This window comes from Schistocerca serialis, chromosome 12, assembly GCF_023864345.2.
Source record: "Schistocerca serialis cubense isolate TAMUIC-IGC-003099 chromosome 12, iqSchSeri2.2, whole genome shotgun sequence".
In the NCBI taxonomy this organism is placed as follows: Eukaryota; Metazoa; Arthropoda; class Insecta; order Orthoptera; family Acrididae; genus Schistocerca; species Schistocerca serialis.
Genome location: NC_064649.1, coordinates 19,024,779 through 19,044,448, shown reverse-complemented (window position 1 = coordinate 19,044,448; position 19,670 = coordinate 19,024,779). Strand labels below are relative to the sequence as shown.

General features: G+C 38.3%; 1 protein-coding gene across 1 annotated transcript in view; it reads left to right on the top strand.

Moving 5' to 3' along the window:
* Positions 1 to 9,452, top strand: part of LOC126428356 (ubiquitin carboxyl-terminal hydrolase 1) — a 77,981-nt gene extending 68,529 nt beyond the window's left edge. Inside the window, exon 9 of the mRNA XM_050090287.1 lies at positions 8,921 to 9,452. Within this exon, the coding sequence (XP_049946244.1) occupies positions 8,921 to 9,276 (356 nt within the window). The 3' untranslated portion in view covers positions 9,277 to 9,452. The remainder of the gene's footprint in view (positions 1 to 8,920) is intronic.
* The last annotated feature ends 10,218 nt before the right edge of the window (positions 9,453 to 19,670 follow it).

Genomic DNA, 19,670 nt, shown 5'->3' with positions numbered 1-19,670 from the left:
TTTCTACAGTTGTAATGTCTCCTGTAAATCCTGAATCTTAAGTGCATTCTCCTTGTAACTGCTCCCCAGCATTTAATTACATGATTAGGCAGAAATTCCTCTTTTTTGGAACTCTGCCACATCTGTGAAGGTGTGGTTTTTATTTTATCGGTCATCAGTCTTGATGCAGCCCATCACAAATTCGTCTCCTGTGCCAACCTCTTCATCTCAGAGTAGCACTTGCAACCAAATTCTCAATTATTTGGTGGAGGTATTCCAGTCTCTATCTCACTACAGTTTTTACTCTCTACAGCTATCTAGAGTCATGGAAGTTATTCCTTGAGGTCTTAACAGGTGTCTACAACTTGTTCCTTCTTCTCGTCAGTGTTCTTCATATATTGCCTTCTTCGCTGATTCTGTGGAGAACCTGAGCACTCCTTGCCTTATCAATCCACCTAATTTCCAACATTCTTCTGTAGCACCACATCTCAAGTGTTTAGACTCTCTTCTGTTTTGGTTTTCCCACAGTCTGTGTTTTACTGCTATACATTGTTGTGCTCCGACGAATGTTCAATGAGAGGCAAAAAGATTGCCCAGCCTGAATAATTTAGTCAAAGAACAGAGCATGGCACATGCCGAAGTTCAGAAGTGCCAGTGTTCATAACTCTAGTGTTCTGTGAAGCTTCAGCTTGGTGTTTCTGTCATCAGACAGAAGCAATATAATACTTAAGATGCAGTAAATGATGAGATTCTGTGCAGTTTTGCTCATTGTGTCATTTATTTTCAAAATAATAATACAGCGGAGATGTTGAGTCGCGATAGGCACAATAAAAAGATTCACACAAACATAGCTTTCGGCCATTAAGGCCTTTGTCAGCAGTACACACACACACACACACACACACACACACACACACACACACACACACACACAGACACACAGAGAGAGAGAGAGAGAGAGAGAGAGAGAGAGAGAGAGAGAAATGCAACTTGCACACATGTCTGCAGTCTCAGAGAGCTGAAACTATTGTTACATTCCATCCTGGATTTTCCATTGTTTGATTATTTTGAAAATAATTATTTGAGCCTGTAGAAATGATTGATGTACAAGTAGTGCACACTGGCAGAATTACAACGAGCATTTCACATCTGTTTCCATGGCTGAGTGGAAAGGCACACAATTTACAAACATAAAGGAAGATTGTTAAAATCTAACTAGAGTCAATTGTAACTTTTAATTTTTTAGACCTATGCAGGTAATATTTTAAACCTTAAATCGCTAAAAATTGTGCAGCTGTAGGCTGCAGTAGTTCCACATTCTTTCAAAAGATTCCATTTTCTAATAGTCTAATCTTTAGACAGACAAATTGTAATTGTATAAATATTGAGAATGGATTTATTTATCTGTAATTACTTCAACTGCTACCTGGTGTGTCTCTATTTTTGAGCTAAGAGAAAGGGATCAGCTGAGTGGCATATGTCATAGGTCTGCTTCAAAGCAGCTGATGTGAATATTTGCAAGCGAACGATTGCTTTCGTTGGAAATGTTGCTTATGCATCTGAGGCAGGATGTTGTTATGGTGTTGATTTTTCCGTAGCAAGGAGATAGATTACATGATTTAGAGATAATGGTGAGGTTGTGAGATGTCCAATAACTGGAAGACTAAGAGCCTCTACACAGAAATAAGATGGAAATATTGGTCAGGGTGGCCCAGAATGTTCCTTTGTCACTCGTCCAGCAACTAAAGAGAGCTTCACATTTCCTGGGCTCATCGAGAACTGCTCTCACGAGATGGGAGGACCATATGAGTTACTGTTTTGCTCTTACCAGAGAACCATTGTCTGACAAATAAGCTGTGGTTAGCTATCAGTTGCGAGTTCCTGGGAAGGACATATCCAAGGCACATTCAGTTCAGCAAGCTATGAACATTTCTGTGAAAATGTAATCTTCCCTGGAGCTCGACTTTGGTACCCTGAAGGATGTCTCACTCACAAACATAATTGTCCATAACACACTAGCATTAAGATTTAGAGCTGGTTTCAAAGGAGGGAGAATATTATTCAGTGCTTTCCGTGGCCTATATAGTCACCTGGTCTCAACCCCATGGAGCATGTATGGGCTCAACTTAAGAAGACTCTGCAGGAAAATTTGCTAGACCCTCCTCTGGAACTGTGAATGTCCTATGGGACTTGGTTCATTCTTCATGGAAGAGATTTGCCATGGATGAGAACGTTTTACACAGACTTGTCAATCCAAGATACTATTGATGCCAATGGCATGTGGACACAATACTGAAGCTATACGTAGCTTACTCTTCATTTTATTTTATTTCATATTTCCGTATAAGGTCAACAATATTAATTTCAAAATATATACCTATTTTTTTTATACTTGCTACTAATTATTTGTATTTTTATGGGAGATCAGATGAATATCACCCTCAAAGGCAGATCATTTATTTTTATGTGAGGTCAGATGAATATGACAATTCAAGGATGATTATTTTTATTATGGTTGGTAAGATAAATATTGCCTCCCCAAGGAAGATTGTGTTTAGATATCAAATTCCCCAAACAATAATTATTGATTTACTGAGGAGAATATTGAAAAGAAAAAAAAGAAAACATAATTTAACAACAAAAAGTAAATGAAGGAAGAAACATTTGCGACATGATAAAAAAAAAGCTGTGAAAAGATTCGATAAGACACACATTGCAGCTGCCATTGCAGAAACAAGTTACTAAGGAGCTTACGATCTCCTCTTTTTAACACAATGGTCGAATAGGTCTACCACAGTTTAAGAACGAATATTAAATTGGCGACAACAGATAGTGGAAGGCACATCCACCCGGTCATGTAAACTGCAGGTAAGGACTTAGCAAAAATATGCCAATCAGCTGATATGTTTCTCTTAGTTGAAACCAATACACACACCAGGGGGTGGTCGAGGTAATTACAAATAAATACATTCGTTTTCAATGTTTTTACTATACCCGTGTCTGTCTGTCTAAAGATTAGACTATTATAAAATGGAATCTTTTGAAAAACCTAGAAGAGCTGCTCAGTTTGTAGCAAGTTAAGGTTTAAAATATTACCTGCACAGGTCTAAATAAAAAAAGACAATTGACTCCAATTGGATTCGAACACTCGTCTTTTACATTTGTGAACCATCAGCCTATCCACTCAGCCATTAAAACAGATGCGAAATGCTCGTTGTTGTAGTAATTCTACTGATGTTAAGTTCTTATATTTTGACTGTTTCTACAGGCTCGAATAATGATTTTTCAAAAGAAATGATACAGAGAGTAAAATTGCAATGAATCTTGACATTTACTGCACCCTAACTATTGTATTGCTTCTACACTCCCGGAAATGGAAAAAAGAACACATTGACACCGGTGTGTCAGACCCACCATACTTGCTCCGGACACTGCAAGAGGGCTGTACAAGCAATGATCACACGCACGGCACAGCGGACACACCAGGAACCGCGGTGTTGGCCGTCTAATGGCGCTAGCTGCGCAGCATTTGTGCACCGCTGCCGTCAGTGTCAGCCAGTTTGCCGTGGCATACGGAGCTCCATCGCAGTCTTTAACACTGGTAGCATGCCGCGACAGCGTGGACGTGAACCGTATGTGCAGTTGACGGACTTTGAGCGAGGGCGTATAGTGGGCATGCGGGAGGCCGGGTGAACGTACCGCCGAATTGCTCAACACGTGGGGAGTGAGGTCTCCACAGTACATCGATGTTGTCACCAGTGGTCGGCGGAAGGTGCACGTGCCCGTCGACCTGAGACCGGACCGCAGCGACGCACAGATGCACGCCAAGACCGTAGGATCCTACGCAGTGCCGTAGGGGACCGCACCGCCACTTCCCAGCAAATTAGGGACACTGTTGCTCCTGGGGTATCGGCGAGGACCATTCGCAACCGTCTCCATGAAGCTGGGCTACGGTCCTGCACACCGTTAGGCCGTCTTCCGCTCATGCCCCAACATCGTGCAGCCCGCCTCCAGTGGTGTCGCGACAGGCGTGAATGGAGGGACGAATGGAGACGTGTCGTCTTCAGCGATGAGAGTCGCTTCTGCCTTGGTGCCAATGATGATCGTATACGTGTTTGGCGCCGTGCAGGTGAGCGCCACAATCAGGACTGCATATGACCGAGGCACACAGGGCCAACACCCGGCATCATGGTGTGGGGAGCGATCTCCTACACTGGCCGTACACCACTGGTGATCGTCGAGGGGACACTGAATAGTGTACGGTACATTCAAACCGTCATCGAACCCATCGTTCTACCATTCCTAGACCGGCAAGGGAACTTGCTGTTCCAACATAACAATGCACGTCTGCATGTATCCCGTGCCACCCAACGTGCTCTAGAAGGTGTAAGTCAACTACCCTGGCCAGCAAGATCTCCGGATCTGTCCCCCATTGAGGATGCTTGGGACTGGATGAAGCGTCGTCTCACGCGGTCTGCACGTCCAGCACGAACGCTGGTCCAACTGAGGCGTCAGGTGGAAATGGCATGGCAAGCCGTTCCACAGGACTACATCCAGCATCTCTACGATTGTCTCCATGGGAGAATAGCAGCCTGCATTGCTGCGAAAGGTGGATATACACTGTACTAGTGCCGACATTGTGCATGCTTTGTTGCCTGTGTCTATGTGCCTGTGGTTCTGTCAGTGTGATCATGTGATGTATCTGACCCCAGGAATGTGTCAATAAAGTTTCCCCTTCCTGGGACAATGAATTCACGGTGTTCTTATTTCAATTTCCAGGAGTGTATTTGACGATGTAAATGACAAGCTGAAGCTCCATAGACCGCTATAGTTGTGAACACTAGCACTTCTGAACTAGGGCATGCGCAATGCTCTGCTCTTGGACTCTAAATTATTCAGGCCGGAAAATCTTTTTGCCTCTCGTACATTCTCAGAAATTTCTTTCTCAAATTATGGCGTATGCTTGATACTAGTTGTCTTCTCTTGCTCAGGAGTGCCTTTTCTGTGAGTACTAGTTTGCTTTTGATGTCCCATGCTCCATCCGTCAAGTGTTAGTTTGCTGCCTAGGTAGAATTCCTTAACTTTATGTACCCTGTGATCATCAATCCTGATAAGTTTCTTGCTGTTCTCATTTCTGTTACTTCTCCTTACGTTAGTCTGACTTCAATTTACTCTCAGTCCATATTCTGTACTCATTATACTTCATTCCATTCAGCAGATCCTGTAATTCTTCTTCACTTTCATGGAGGATAGCTGTGTCATCAGTGAGTATTATCATTGACATCCTTTCACCTTGAATTTTAATTTCACTTGAACCTTTCTTTGATGGACAGATGGAACAGTAAGGGTGGAAGACTACATTCCTGTCTTACCCCCTTTTTAATTCAAGCACTTCATTCTTAGTCTTCAACTCTTATTGTTACCTCTTGGTTCTTGTACATATTATTATTACCTGTCTTTCTCTATAGCTCACCTATATTTTTCTCAGTATTTCAAATGTCTTGCATCGTTCGAGATTGTAAATGCTTCTGCTGGGTCTATAAATCCAATGAACATGTCTTATTTCTTCTTATAGTTGTAGAATTAATATTCACCAATATATGTATGAGCCCTCTAACTATAAAAGTGAACAAAAAGGGAGTAATCAATATGACTGTCACATTAAAATGTGTGTGTGTGTGTGTGTGTGTGTGTGTGTGTGTGTGTGTGAGAGAGAGAGAGAGAGAGAGAGAGAGAGAGAGAGAAAACTGTTTTCATTGTGTTGCATATTCTTAGTAGTCATTCTACATGTGCACTCAGGAGATAATATAAATTATCCCAGGGGGTAAAATTTTTGTGATCATTTGTGAAACAATATTATCTACAATGTTCATGGTTAATTAGAAACGGCATTTTGCAGCACATAATCACTAAAATTGGATGTAACTAGGAATTGTATTCACAGGAAAATGTTTACTTGCAATATGGAAGAAAGCTAGTGGTGAATATGCTTACAAAAGACTCTCATGTTGATTTTATACGTTATACTGCAAGAAATATCAGCATGAATTGAACTTACTGTTGTTCATGTCCAGAGAGTAAATCCACAGATGGCAAATGCTACTTGAACACAAAACCAACTCTTAAGAAGTGTCTCAAAGGCTTAGGTAGATAAAAATGTTCATTCTCATCAGGAAAAGTTTACTGAATATATTAACATCAGTATCAATACAATCATTTTTAATGAATAAACAGCATTGAAGACAAAGGCAGTATATATTTCAAATGTCTCTCATGGTGTTAAGACGGTTTGGGCATGTTAAAAGAATGGGAGTTGGCAGGATGGTGAGACAGTCTTATGAAATGGCAGTAGGATGCAAGGAAGTAGAGGAAGACAAACAAATAGATCATTGGAATGAAAGAACGTGTGAAATAGTAAAGAAGACTTGGACAGTATGTAGAGAGGTCAGCAAAATATGAAGAGGCTTCTGCTGTTGTAAACAGACCCAGCTGGGAGGTGTAGATGATTACCATGGGAATGACTGTGAGGATGAAGTGGAAGGTATGATGATGGGGTAATGGCGATGAAATGGAAGGTACGATTGTTATGTGGATGATTGGAAGGTACGATCATAGTGTGAATGGATGATCGGGATGAAATGGAAGCAGTGGTTGTGATGAGGATGGAAATGGAGTCTATGATGACCTTCTCTATTAATTGCCCTTAATTTGAGTTTGCAATAAATGTAAATGTGAATTCTGCATCAAAGGGCGAAATTGTCTGATAAATGCTATTTCATAGTGAATTGTATCGACATGAACTATTTTATCAGAGAGAGTTTCAAATAACTTTATTTTTTGCAAATAAATATCAAAAAGTAACAAACTTTCAGTTGCTGGCAGTGCACAATATCCGTCAGAGCTTAATTTGGAAGGAGATTGTGCGTAAGAATGCATTGGCAAAATAGAGAGCACCTGTATACAAATGCAAGTATGTATCAGTGCACAAGCAGGCTATGCTATGGAGCCGCTTCAACTGTAGGCAGTCAGATGGTTGCTTAGGTAAATGCTGTGTATGACAAGTCAGGAGAAGCTGTGGGACGTAGCTTAAGGAACACATCTGTTTGCTTGCAAAAGTTAGTGTTATCAGGACTCTCTCACATAGCAGTTTTAAAAGATGTGTGTTTTGAACTACATTTTGTGTAAGATACCTGTAGAACTACGTTTACGATTCTGTCAACTTCAGCAAATGTTTGTGTTGTAACCATCGCCAAATGATTTGTGCACTCTACTTTGTTTGTGTGTTGCTCGTTGATTTATTTCTTGATTTGAAATGAGTGAAAAAGGCTGATCCTGCTCAGTCAGGGGGTTTGAGGATGACACGACCACCAGAAGGGATCAGTGAAGCCTTAATACCGTATATATCAGTCCTGCTTTTCCCAATGCATGGAGTGCTGATGTAAGCTGCAAAGTGCAAATAGTTTCTAGTCTAAATACCTCATCAGTTCTGTCTGCAGCGTTTTCAGATATGAGTTTCACAGTTACGAATGTCCACGAATGGGTTGTGTAACTTGCTAATCGGGGCTTATGTGCTGCAGGTTAGAAATAAGTTCCGATGGTAATTACTGAATCTGGCAGAAGTAGAAAGTTAAAAGAAAAATAGTTGCTCATTTCATCAAAAATAGACCTTACAGTTTTAGGTATCTAGTTATCAGATACCCCCACATAATCTTCAGCATTCAGTTGTAGCAACAACTTGAGAAAGCTGCTATTGTGTTCTAGTCTGAATTAGCGTCTATGTGACCTGAGGCAGAAGATATGAAAATTTCATTGAAATGTGCTCATTGTATGCCTAGTCTGTGTAAATTATATCTGCCAAGCCTCCCGATTCAGGCAGGAGACTTACAATTTTCTATCTTCTCCCCCCCCCCCCCCCTCCCCAAATCACCACCTCACCTCGCCGCGCCTCCACCCACCCTCCCATTCAGCCGTCTTAATAGTAATGTCAGTTACGATGATAGGAAAGTAAGGATGACACAACACCCAATCTCCAACCTGGCTGGGGACACTTTGCGTAGCAATCTGCCAAGGTGGACAATTTTCCACTTTTTCTTGTACTCCTGATTACTCCACATGTGTCCTGATTTGTACTAATTATCATCAGACCTTAGATGTGTATTCTGAAAACCTGGCATTTTGATTTTTTGCCAGTGGTCAGAATTTGGTTGCTCATTAGTTGATATTAATAGATATATGTATCCAGGGTGGCAGTTCGTCAGGAAAACCTGGAATTCTCAGGGAACTAAATTTCACCTGGAAAAGTTGGGGAAATCTCACGGAATTCCAGGAAATTTAATAAATTCTCAGGAAATTCGGTTTTTAATGTAGCACTGAAGTTCAGTTTTTATTGACTTTCGTAAATCACAAATTTCAAAATACATTATATTTCAAAGTGTGTTAATTATATGAATATTATTCCATAACAGTTATTGCTGCTTAAAAGCTGGGGTTAGTATAGCTCAACTGAGAAGAAAGAAACGCCATTTTTCTGGTATGACATCATCCACCACCACCACCACCACCACCACCACAAATTTATCAGGATCTTATTGACACAACCTTCATTCTCACACCTGGCTTTTTTTTTTTTTTTTTTTTTTTTTTGAGAAGGAGCTGTCTTGGTACTGAAGTTCATTGAAATCAGAAAATCATGTGCAACCTGTATTTCAATAGTTGTGTGTCCTTTGAGTGTTTCCATTTCTGTTTTTATAGATATTGCATATTGGTAGCTTTGTGACATCATACAAAAAACTTGTATCAGTTGTCTTGGGTTATAAAAAAAAGATCCATGGCTTTTTGATCATTCATATCTCCTGATCCTTAAACAGATTTTTCTAATTTTTGGTTTTTGAAAATTGGCAGGTACTGTAATGTCTTTCAGCAGGTGGTCACGGTTTTGCAGGGTCGACAAGTAGCAGCAGCAGTGGGGAAAAGATGGGCAGCATCTTAAAGTTCTTCCGGCCGCGCTCCTCGGCGTCCGTGGCTGTCTCCTCGTCGAGTGCCTCTGGCCACGGTCCGACTGTCGGTGACACGGGCTCGGCCGGTGGGCCGTGCCGCGGCACAGAATGCTGCGGCGTGCGGTTGCAGCTGCCGGCGCCCGTGGGTGACACCACTGCCGTGCCGGATGCGCCGTGGCTCGAGTGCGATGATGAGACGGTGAGGGTGCTGACCCGGAAGGAGTTCGAGGACGTTCTCGGCCCCAAGCAGTCGAAGACTTCATCCCTCACACCGTATCTACTCTTCTACGTCCGGGTGTAGCTGTACCACACACGTACAGTAGTAGGTCTCGTGTCATCTCGAGGGAAGAGTTGTTAATAGTGGTGGAGCCAAAGCAGCAAGACGACGTTCCAGGGAACTTCTTTTGAGTGAAGTACCCTGTGACTGAGCACTGTTATTTACTGAGGTTGCTTCAAATTTTGTGGCTTTTGAGATCTGAGAGGCACTATGTGTTAAGTTTGTGTTTATTTTACTCAGTTTAGCTTGTTGGGTGTGGGTGACATCCTTAATACTTTGCATACACTTCAACATTTTGAAATTATGATGGTAATATAATACTGAGGCATCCTTGTGTGGAATAGAAATAATGGATGAGTAAAAGTAACAACTCGCGTGTAGTTAGTTTTGAATGGTCAACATGCACTTGAAAGAGATTGAAATTGGGAGCAAAAATCATATTTTTTACCCACTTGTTCCAGCAATTATAATTGTAAAAATATAACTAACAAAGAATTCATCAAAGTGGCCATATTTGTTGCAGGAATTATCTGTAATCATTATTTATGCAAAATAAGCTTATTTTATGTCTGTGGAGTGCTCTTTATTTCAAAGTGATTGGTTTTGGGTGATGTGCCTATCCTTATATTATCTCGTACTTACAGTAACCAGTCTTTACAGAACTGTTACTTCACTATCATATACTATTGATCATTGGTTTGTTGAGAGTTGGTTTGTCCTCTTCTGATCCTGGATGTGAGTGTGAACTCTTAGTTCTGTTAAGACTAGTTACTCTGTGACTAAGAGATATACTCTGAAAGTGGTCACAATTATCCGAAACTGAACATTTTGTGAAGAAAGGCAACAGATTGATGGGTAATAAAACCATTTTGTAAAGAATATACAATCTTTAGCTTTTCATGGGTGTCAGGATCCATTGCTGTGGCAACTCAGTTGTGCTTTTCTAAGCTGAACATGTGACTGGGGTGCGATCTGATCTTTAGTGATACATAAGGACTTTTGCAGCCAATATCACGTGTAGAAATACTTTTATTTCATTGAGGAATAAAAATATTTCATTGTGTGATCTTGGCTGCAAGAATTCTTGTCACTAAAGATCAGATCATACCCAGCAACTTGTGCAACTTATAAAAGCAGATCTGAGTTGCCACAGGAATGCATCCTGAAACTCATTGAAAAGTTAAAGATTGTAAATTATCTGCGAAATGGGCTCTTATTTCCTGTCAGTCTGTTTCCTCCTTTTGCAAATTGTCTGGTTTTTGGACAGTGTTGACTATCTGTAGATCATCTCTTAGTTTACAGAGAAATAAGTCTTAAAAGAACTGTCAGTTTGCTGTCATATCCAGTATCAGAAGAGGACAAACCAACCTTCAACATACCACTGAGTGATGGTGTGAGCAATGGTAGATTGTAGTGAGCTAACAGTTCCATTATGAGTGATTACTCTGTAACTACCACCTGCAATCTGAAAAGAAAAAGAAAAATGAAAGTAGAACAGGTCCTTTGCCTCTTAAGCACATAATCCCTCTGTTTTCTTAGTTGTGTAATTGAAAACTCGTTAGCAGACTTGTGTGGAAAGTTGTCAGTTTCTGCTTCAGTCATTAGAGTTATTACAGTGACCAGTGCTCAGGAAAATATTCAGACTTCTCAGTGCTATAGTACTGTTCTGATTAGTTGTATGGGCTGGAAAATCATGGCTAACTGCACGATTGCAAATTGTTACTATGATCATTCAAATAAGTGGTAACTGCTAAAATTATTTACGTGTTGAAATGTGTGTGTGTGTGTGTGTGTGTGTGTGTGTGTGTGTGTGTGTGTGTGTTTTTAAGGATGTCCACAATGTTTTTGGATAGTTTCAGGTTGCAATACTGCCTATTTATTTTTTAAAACTGACATTTATTAATCATTTTATAAAATTGATACTGTGTTATATAAAATTGTAGGCAACTCTCATAGATGACACTGTTTTGCTTGCAGGTGTGGATAATTTTATTGGGAGAAGTATCAATTTACAAAAGTAATGCTCAGTTAACAACTCTTCTCTCAAAGATGACAGAGATTTTTATGAAAGATGTTTGACACTTAAATAATGTTGTTAAGCTGTGTGAATGACAGCCTTGCAGAATGATTGCAAGGGACTAAGGCTCCTATCTATCTGTATATATATGAATTTACTTCTAAACACAGTCAACGCCACCTAGTTTACGTAACATCTTTCAAATAGTTTCACATTTGCTGTGGTAATAGTTGCAATTTGTATTTATTGAAGCTTTCAATTTGGTTCGCTTTCTCTGTACTTGCTTTTTTAAGGTCATATTTTTAGTTAGTTTGGTGTAATTTGGAAATATTGTTTTAAGTAATGTAACTGCTGGATACCAGTTACAGCATTTTTGTCATATTGCTGTAAGTTAACACTTACGTCATTGTGTTAATGGGCAGTCATGCGATTCTGTTAGTGTGTGAGTGCCTACTCATTTGTTTGTCATTTTTTAAAGAAAAATCTTTAGAATTACGTGTAGTACAAAAATATTCCACAAGAAAAACGATAATCTCAAGGATAAACATTCCTCTGTTGGCATTAATTTTGTATTTTCTGTATCATAGTGCCACATATTTTTCATGATGCATATTTTTCACCCCGTCATAATTTTTTGGTGGGTTCATTACATATTAGTGATAACTTCATGGTGAAGTTAACGTAGTCCTGTGTTAGTTCAGTCAGGCTATTGTGTGTACTGAGTATTTGAGCTGTTGGCTTGTGCCCTAGTTCACTAGGAGGCGATGTGAGTATTCTCATGTAACAGCAGCTGTAGCAAAGGCACTTAAATTGGGTATACATTTGGTTCTACTGGTGGACTATCAAGATCTTCCTCTTTTATTTTACAGAGGACAGGTAGTAATTCGGGATTTAGTGTTGCTAAATGATGCTCTTTCTTCTGCAACTGCAGATAATTTTCAGTTCAACAGTGTCACAACTCCAATGGAGACTTCTGCTCTAGCAGGTCTACCACCTCTAGAGTGTTGTAATCATTTTCAAATTGAATGTTTGAAGGCAACATTTGGCCTTGTACCAAGCTAACTTGTGTCAAGTTGCATCTATTGTATGACTCCTGTTTGGGGATGATGATTGTAAACACTTGCTCAGAGATCTGACTGATATTTAGTTTTTCATGTTTCAGTTTGCAAAAGATATGAAGCCAATATCTGTATGTCCAGAAATATATGGAATTAGAATATTTATTGATTAGTGGTACTGGTACTGACAGCTGTTGTGTAAAAAATACGCAGCGATAGTAGAGGAATCTTGTAATCCATTGTTACAGACTGTACTTGGCTGTAGAATGACTGAGACTATATTGATTTCTCCATGCCTTATGTATGTTCTGAGTGGAAGAATCACAGTACTCTTCGTAGAATCTGGATGTTAACATTCTTTCATTCATCCTAAGATTAGGGACACTAGCATTATAAAGTTTTTGACAGTTTTACAATTTCTCAAAATGTTCACATTTATCAGTAGCACCACCACCACACCCACACTACCATTATTATTTCATGTTGCACACCTGTGTTCCCTGTAAGGGTGGATTTTTGTTAGAATGCATGGCAATCTGAAGAAATGTAGAAAATATATTACACTACCTCAATGACCAAAAACCTTCTAGATCACATGGCACAAACAGCTTTTTCCACGACTTGCTGTTATGAAATGCTACAGCAGCTCTTGTCTTTTCACCTTCATCATCGTTGCATTTAGGGTCATTAAATACGGCATGTAGAGACAAACGATTCATTGAACTCAGTGTTGGGAATAGTATTTTTTGACATTTGCACACTTGTACTGTGTAACTTCTGTAATTTAGTGGCCTGTTTAATAACTACATGATTATCTCTCTCATTTTTAATACATGGTGGTTAATTATAGTTTCCAAATGTTTCTAATCACCTTTACAAAACAGATGAACAGTGTTTTCAAACTGTCAGCCACATTGTTAATCATATAACACCATGAGGTAGGTAGTTACATGTTAGTGTAAGTCAGTAAATTATATTGTATCTATCTCCACGAAGACAGTCATGAAGGAACTCTTGCCTTAATTTTCGCTCTTTGCATTCTGCTCAGCAAAACACTATGTCTGCTGGTACAAAGCTTGGAGATGACAGTCGAGAGAGAAGGTGGTGGGTGGGGGTGGGGGGAGGAGAACGGTTTGCTGTGGACCGGAACTATATTTAAATCACCACTATGACCTCACTGTCATCTGCTAACTTTGACACTGTAAAATAGTCCTTAGATGAAATGAAAACCTATGATGCCTGGTGCAGGGCATGTGACAGTTGTTTTTACAAACCAGATTTCGGGTTTCGCAATATCTCCTTATTATGTAAGCTTAATGAAGGTCCACCAAAATTTGAATGGTCAGCAGGACTTTCTCATTTAATGTTCAGTAAGATTTTGTTCTTGACTGGACACAGTTATTGCTTCTATGCTTCAATTCACTCTTACTTTAGGCTCCGTAATACTGAATACGTTACTTGTCTGTCATCTCTTAATAAAGAGAACGCTGTCCTTTGTAAATGTAATGGCGAAAGTGTGTCCAGAACTTTGTGGGCCATGCACCCTTGTGATCACCAGACAAGGTCATCTGTTAATTTTTCCTGATAGTTGAAGTCATCGCTTACACGTACAATATCTGTAACTTAATTTAATTCTGTGCCAAATTCATAAACAGTTAAGTTGTGCCTTTTGATGTGGATTTGTTGACCTATCTACTGTTCTGCTTTGCATACAAATTACTCTCCAGTTCCATGGTTTGTCGTTGACTTTGTATTTTCCATTTGTGAATTAGTCAGTTCGTTCATACTCTTATCTCTAGTTGTCTCCATTTTTAATAAATCCATATTGGTTTCTGTGGGCAAACAGAGACAGTGAAATTTAAGTATTTTATTAGTAAATTGTTCACCAACAGCACTTTTTTAAAAAGAGCAAAAGCTGAAACTTTAGACTTCAGATTTAGTCATGGCATTCAGTTGTGATTTGGTGAAGCTCCTACGCCAATATTCTAAGAACATTTTCTGCACATCATAACACCCTTGTTATAAACACATCATCACAACAAACTAAAAATGGAATAGTGCTGTGGAGCTACTGAATTAAATCTGTAGGCTTTCTTCAGTCTGTTGCATTTTTTGGGCAGCAACCAACATCATCGTACATACACTTTTTTCTGGTTGTTATTCTTTTTAATAATTAATTTCCTGCATTCAACTCCATACAATACTGTCAGTATGTAAATCTTAAATGAATATTGTTACGGATGACTGTCCTATTGTACATGCCTGTTAACTATTCTTAGTTTTGTGGTAGGTAGTAATGTATTCATTATAGTTTCTGTATTTAAGTCTAACCTTTAAATGTCCAGTAGTATGTGCCTGGGATAAACTTGTCTGTACACAGTTTATTTCTGTCCATGTGACAACAGTTACTGGTGTAACCTGTAAACACAAGAGGTTTCTAATTTTTGTGCTGTTCTTTTATGTGCCTATCCCCGAGACACTGCCAATGCATTCGATTTGTACTAAAATAATTTTACTCCTGTAAGAGAAACACATCAGTAGAAAGTTATTGCTAATTGTATCAGAACATAGCACGTGGCATATGGAGAAATCTCCATTTTAATAATTGTAGCTCAGCTGCATTACTTATTTTTGACAGAAAGTGACAAACTTGAGTAAAGCATTATTATAATTCTTTTTCCTTGTTTTTCACTACAGGAACAGGTTCTCTGTGAAACATTTTCTAGTAATTAGGATGGTCCCATTTTTGTCTCCATCCTATTATTTTTGTCTAAGGCTGTTGTGAAGCACATGCTAAGAGACTCTGGGATAGTTTTCTCATAGAAAGATATGCCTTCATTCTAGTGCTAAAAATTTCTTTTCTTTGTGACAAGTTTATGCCAGATACATTCACTTTAATCTTCTCACAGCTAACCAATTTTGGACATAGCTGATCACTTTCAGATCTTCATACAAGAAGCACCATCTTGGGTTTGTACAAAACATGCTTTGTCATCTCTCTTCATGTATCTGAGGCATATTTTAAAAAGTAAGGGTATCTTGTTCATAAAATGTTCATGTCTAGAAAAAACTGTTACTGGTGTTTTTAGTTTCCTTCAAACCTAGTTCACTTTTCTGCAGAGGCATACAGTTTCCCTAATGTACAATAACCCCACTTGGGATCCATCAGGATGCAGTTATCTTTTCTGTATGATACATTTTAAGAAATGTTAATTAGCAAAATGTAACTTATGCATTTACTGGTAGCGTGTTACTAGTTGCTGTACAGCAAACTAGACATTTTTGAGATGACATACAGATTTTTTTTAGTTTTGTTTTAGCTGTTTACCATTCTGAAATATGCAAACTACTGTGCTATGCAAAACAAATTAGATAGCTTTGCACACTGAGTATAGCCGGCTTCATTCAGCAAATATCTGAAATGTGGTGTTAAAGGTGGCTGGAAAATGAAGTTAACTATATCATTTCCTTTGGCAAATGTTTTGTTCCTATGCTGCCATCAAAGTTGTTTGTCAATCTGTAGTGATCTGTTTGTCAAAATTATGACTGCAGAAGTTGTCAACTAATTGCTTGATGAAACATGATAAAGAAATTTCATCATTTTTAAAATACAGAGCTTAAGCTCTAAACTAAATGTTTATTGAGGAATGGTCTTGTTCAGAGAATGTAAATGTACATGTTAAAGAGGTCTGTTTAGCACACTTAATGTGTGGGTCAGATCAAATTGTTGCAGTTTCCCAAAAGAATACATTGGTGACATTATTTATTTGTTTCTTAATTTGTCAAATAAAACAATTGCCCTTGTAATGTACTATTTGCCATGTTTTCTGAGGATGTCACATCTGCACAGATCTTGAAGACATCGGTATTTGCAGTGGAAAATAAAAACATGTGTCCAGTAAGTTTTGAAGTGTTTGATGAAAATCTAAATTTTGGTATTTGTGCTACCTAGTCAGTTTAATCTTTTTTAAGGCTTTTTAAAAGTGTTGAACTCCATGTTGGGGAAACAGTGTTGCAAATTGCAAGAAATATTATCGTGACACACTTTGGGTATGAGTACCCTATGCAAATGAATGATCGTGACTGCCAAATACTCACTTAAAAAATTATTGTGCAAATGCAGAGGACATTAGAGATTTGTGGCTTAGGGATAATAAGTAATGGAAGTTCAGTATGCTAAGTGTCGGAGAAATCCAGTGAAGGGAGGTAGCTTTTGATGTGTGTGCCTAGGAAAGTAAATAATGTTGCTATTGAGCTCTTCATGTAGATTAAAAAAAAAAAAATTCTCAATTGTGTATCCCAGGACTTGTAAAGACTGATTTATCAAATACTTGGTAACGTGTAAAGTTGCTGAACTGTTTTATATATGTGCACATAACTCGTACTATTTTTCGCAGTTGGCACCATATTTCCGTGGTTTTGCCTTTCTTGATTCGGATACTAGACTAGGAAGTACGTATACATTGGATAGGCTCATTGTCAGATTCCTTCTTTTATGGAGAAGTGTAAGTGTTTGAACACCAATAAAGTTGCATTTAGGAACTTTAGCAGTCTTGCAGTGTGTAATATTCCAGTCCTTGGCAGTGCAAGAAATAATTTTTCCTTCCATCCTTTGACCCTGCCCCTCCGACTCCCACAAAATACACACTTGCTGTGAAATTATTAATGTGTGGTTATAGTGGTACAAGACAAATTTTTTTATTTTTACAGTAACCTAGTTTGTCTGTTGCATTATCTGAAGGCTATATATTTTTGAAAAGTCCCATGTTGAATGTTGTTACATAGCTGGTTTTCTATTGTTGGATTTGGTCACCTGTGTATAGTGAAAGGCAGTACTTCACTCTTTTCCGATTGTAATACTGTGATTTTTTATACTATTTTATTGACAGACGGCACTCAAATGGCTGAAAAAGAAATGTGATAGGAAACAAAGCATAAGTGTGGTCTCTTTATCTTCCTACGTGTTTTGTACAGTCCGTTACTGTTTTCTTTAGCAAGAATACCTTTTTAAGTTATAATTATAAAAACTCAAAACTGCTACCTGCACCTAAGATATAGAGATATTTATTTTATACTATTTTTTTTTTCTCTGACAGTTTGTACACAGCCTTGTCAAGTACATGTGAAATGTTTAGCTGTCATCTATTAGAGCGAGGTAGCAACCAGAAAGTTCAATGAAGCTATTTATTGAGTTTCCATCTCATTTTTCATGGATAACTTGAAATTATCATTTAAGAAGGAAATGTTTGTCTGGGCTGAATGATCAGACTTGAAAATGAGGTTCATTACAGGGATTTCAGTGGGCTAAGTGCAGAGGCAATGAAGCTTATTCACCAGTTATAGTCTTCTTCTTCTAACAGGCTATTACTGGTAGAAATACTGTTGGTTTTAGTGTAGGAAGCCCAGGAAATTTATGTTAAATCTTGTGTGTCTTTGTGAATTACTGCACAGGCTGATGAACAAAGCAGCAGAAAATATTTCCAGTAACAGTGATGACGGTCACTATTTTTAATTGATAAAAGTGATAGATGCCAAACAGTTAGTGTATTTTACAGAAATGGAATCTTCAGACTCCTCTGCAATATGACACTGAAATGTTTTTAAGGACATGGATTCATCTAAAACAGAAAAAAAAATTCTTAGATTGGGTTGTTCCATTTTTCATGTGGAAACAAATTTCCATAGTTCCAATTTAAATGAAAATAACCCATATAAATATGCATTGCGTTATATGCAAATGTTCAGATCTTTTCAATGCAGTAATTGAAATTCACAAGATAACTGATGCCACTTTCAGTGGTCTGTTTGGGCACCGAAGTTTGTAACCCAAATGAGATTTACAGTTCTGGCTGGGTTCAGTACATTAAAATCTGTGGGTCAAGTCTCACCTCTTGTCTGAGTATCTGGTCCAGTCAAAAATTACTGTTTTCATTTTCTTCTCTTTTAGTAATGTTTGTCACTACTTTCAAGCAACATGCAGCAATATTTAGTCTTTTCATGTGTAGACAATGTGATGATAAAACATCCAACTCGAGAGAGAATAGGTTGTGTTTCAAGGATGGCAGTGCTTTGAATGTTGCCTCCTTTTCATGAGAATGTAGTTTTGCTGTATTTGTATGTTGTGTTGTGTAATAATTGGTTTAAAGGCTAACCTTGTTTTATAATAGTGGTACATTCAGTTCTATTTTTAGTGTTCATTTTGTTCCTGAGAAAGGTTTTAAGTGCAGTAATGTTTGTTACTATTTTCTTGACTTAGTCATTTAAACTAAAAGACAAAAGATGTATTTGTTGTATAATATGAGCTCTGCTTTTTAATATGTCAGTATATGAAATGGAAATGTTACAAAATTTCTTCACACACACACACACACACACACACACACACACACACACACACACACACACACACCTGCGTGTGTTGGGTACATAATGCTCCTAATCTATCTACAGTATTCTCAGATTTATTGTATTAAAATATTTTTAGTTGCTTATGTTATGGCTCAGAATATGGCAGATTGTTACATGTAAGAGATGTTCTAAAATTTTAAGAAATAATAAATGTATTAAAGAGTTCGCTGGATACAGGAATTTACTGCCACCTACCATCTTCACCTCCTCCTACCATCCATGACACCCTTTCTGCTCTTGTGTGACAGGTGAGGAGTATCTTGCAATGAAATTGCAAGTGCACAAATGTGTTATCAAAGTACCATCTATTTTCTCTTCTTTGGATATTGACAAGTTTTGTCTTTTGCACTACAACAAAGTAGCAAACTAATGATGGGATAGCCTAATCTGAAGTTGGCTTGCATACGGTCTCATTGAAATTGTAGGTTATGGTAAATACTAGCAATTCCATATTCTCTTCATTCTCCAGAGTGCTTGCTATAAATGGAGGGTTAAAAATTAATGTGAAAATCAGCTAGTCAATTTTCAGACAAAGGACTAGAAGAGTAATCCATGTGAATTAAGCGTGCAATTGAAATCTTTTTGAAGGTATAGATGTGTTGGAATGGACTAATAGATATGATCAAAAAATACAGTGGATGAACTATTTTTAGCGGCAACTGCTGATGTAATTTGTCCGACAGCTTGATCTACTGAGACAGGCAATGTTGAGTTCGAACATGCTTTGAATATTGTCAGTCGGTATCCAGATGCTGCTAGAGTGAGGTTGTTTTCACTGTATGTCACACATTGTGGATTTCAGATCACATGAACTATAAGTTGTTTAAAGTTGCAAAAAAAGTGCCAAAGAAAATCGAGAAATGTTGAAATTGGCATATGGCAATAATTATTTAACTAAAGACTGTTTACAAGCATTACATGTAATTTAGTTAGCT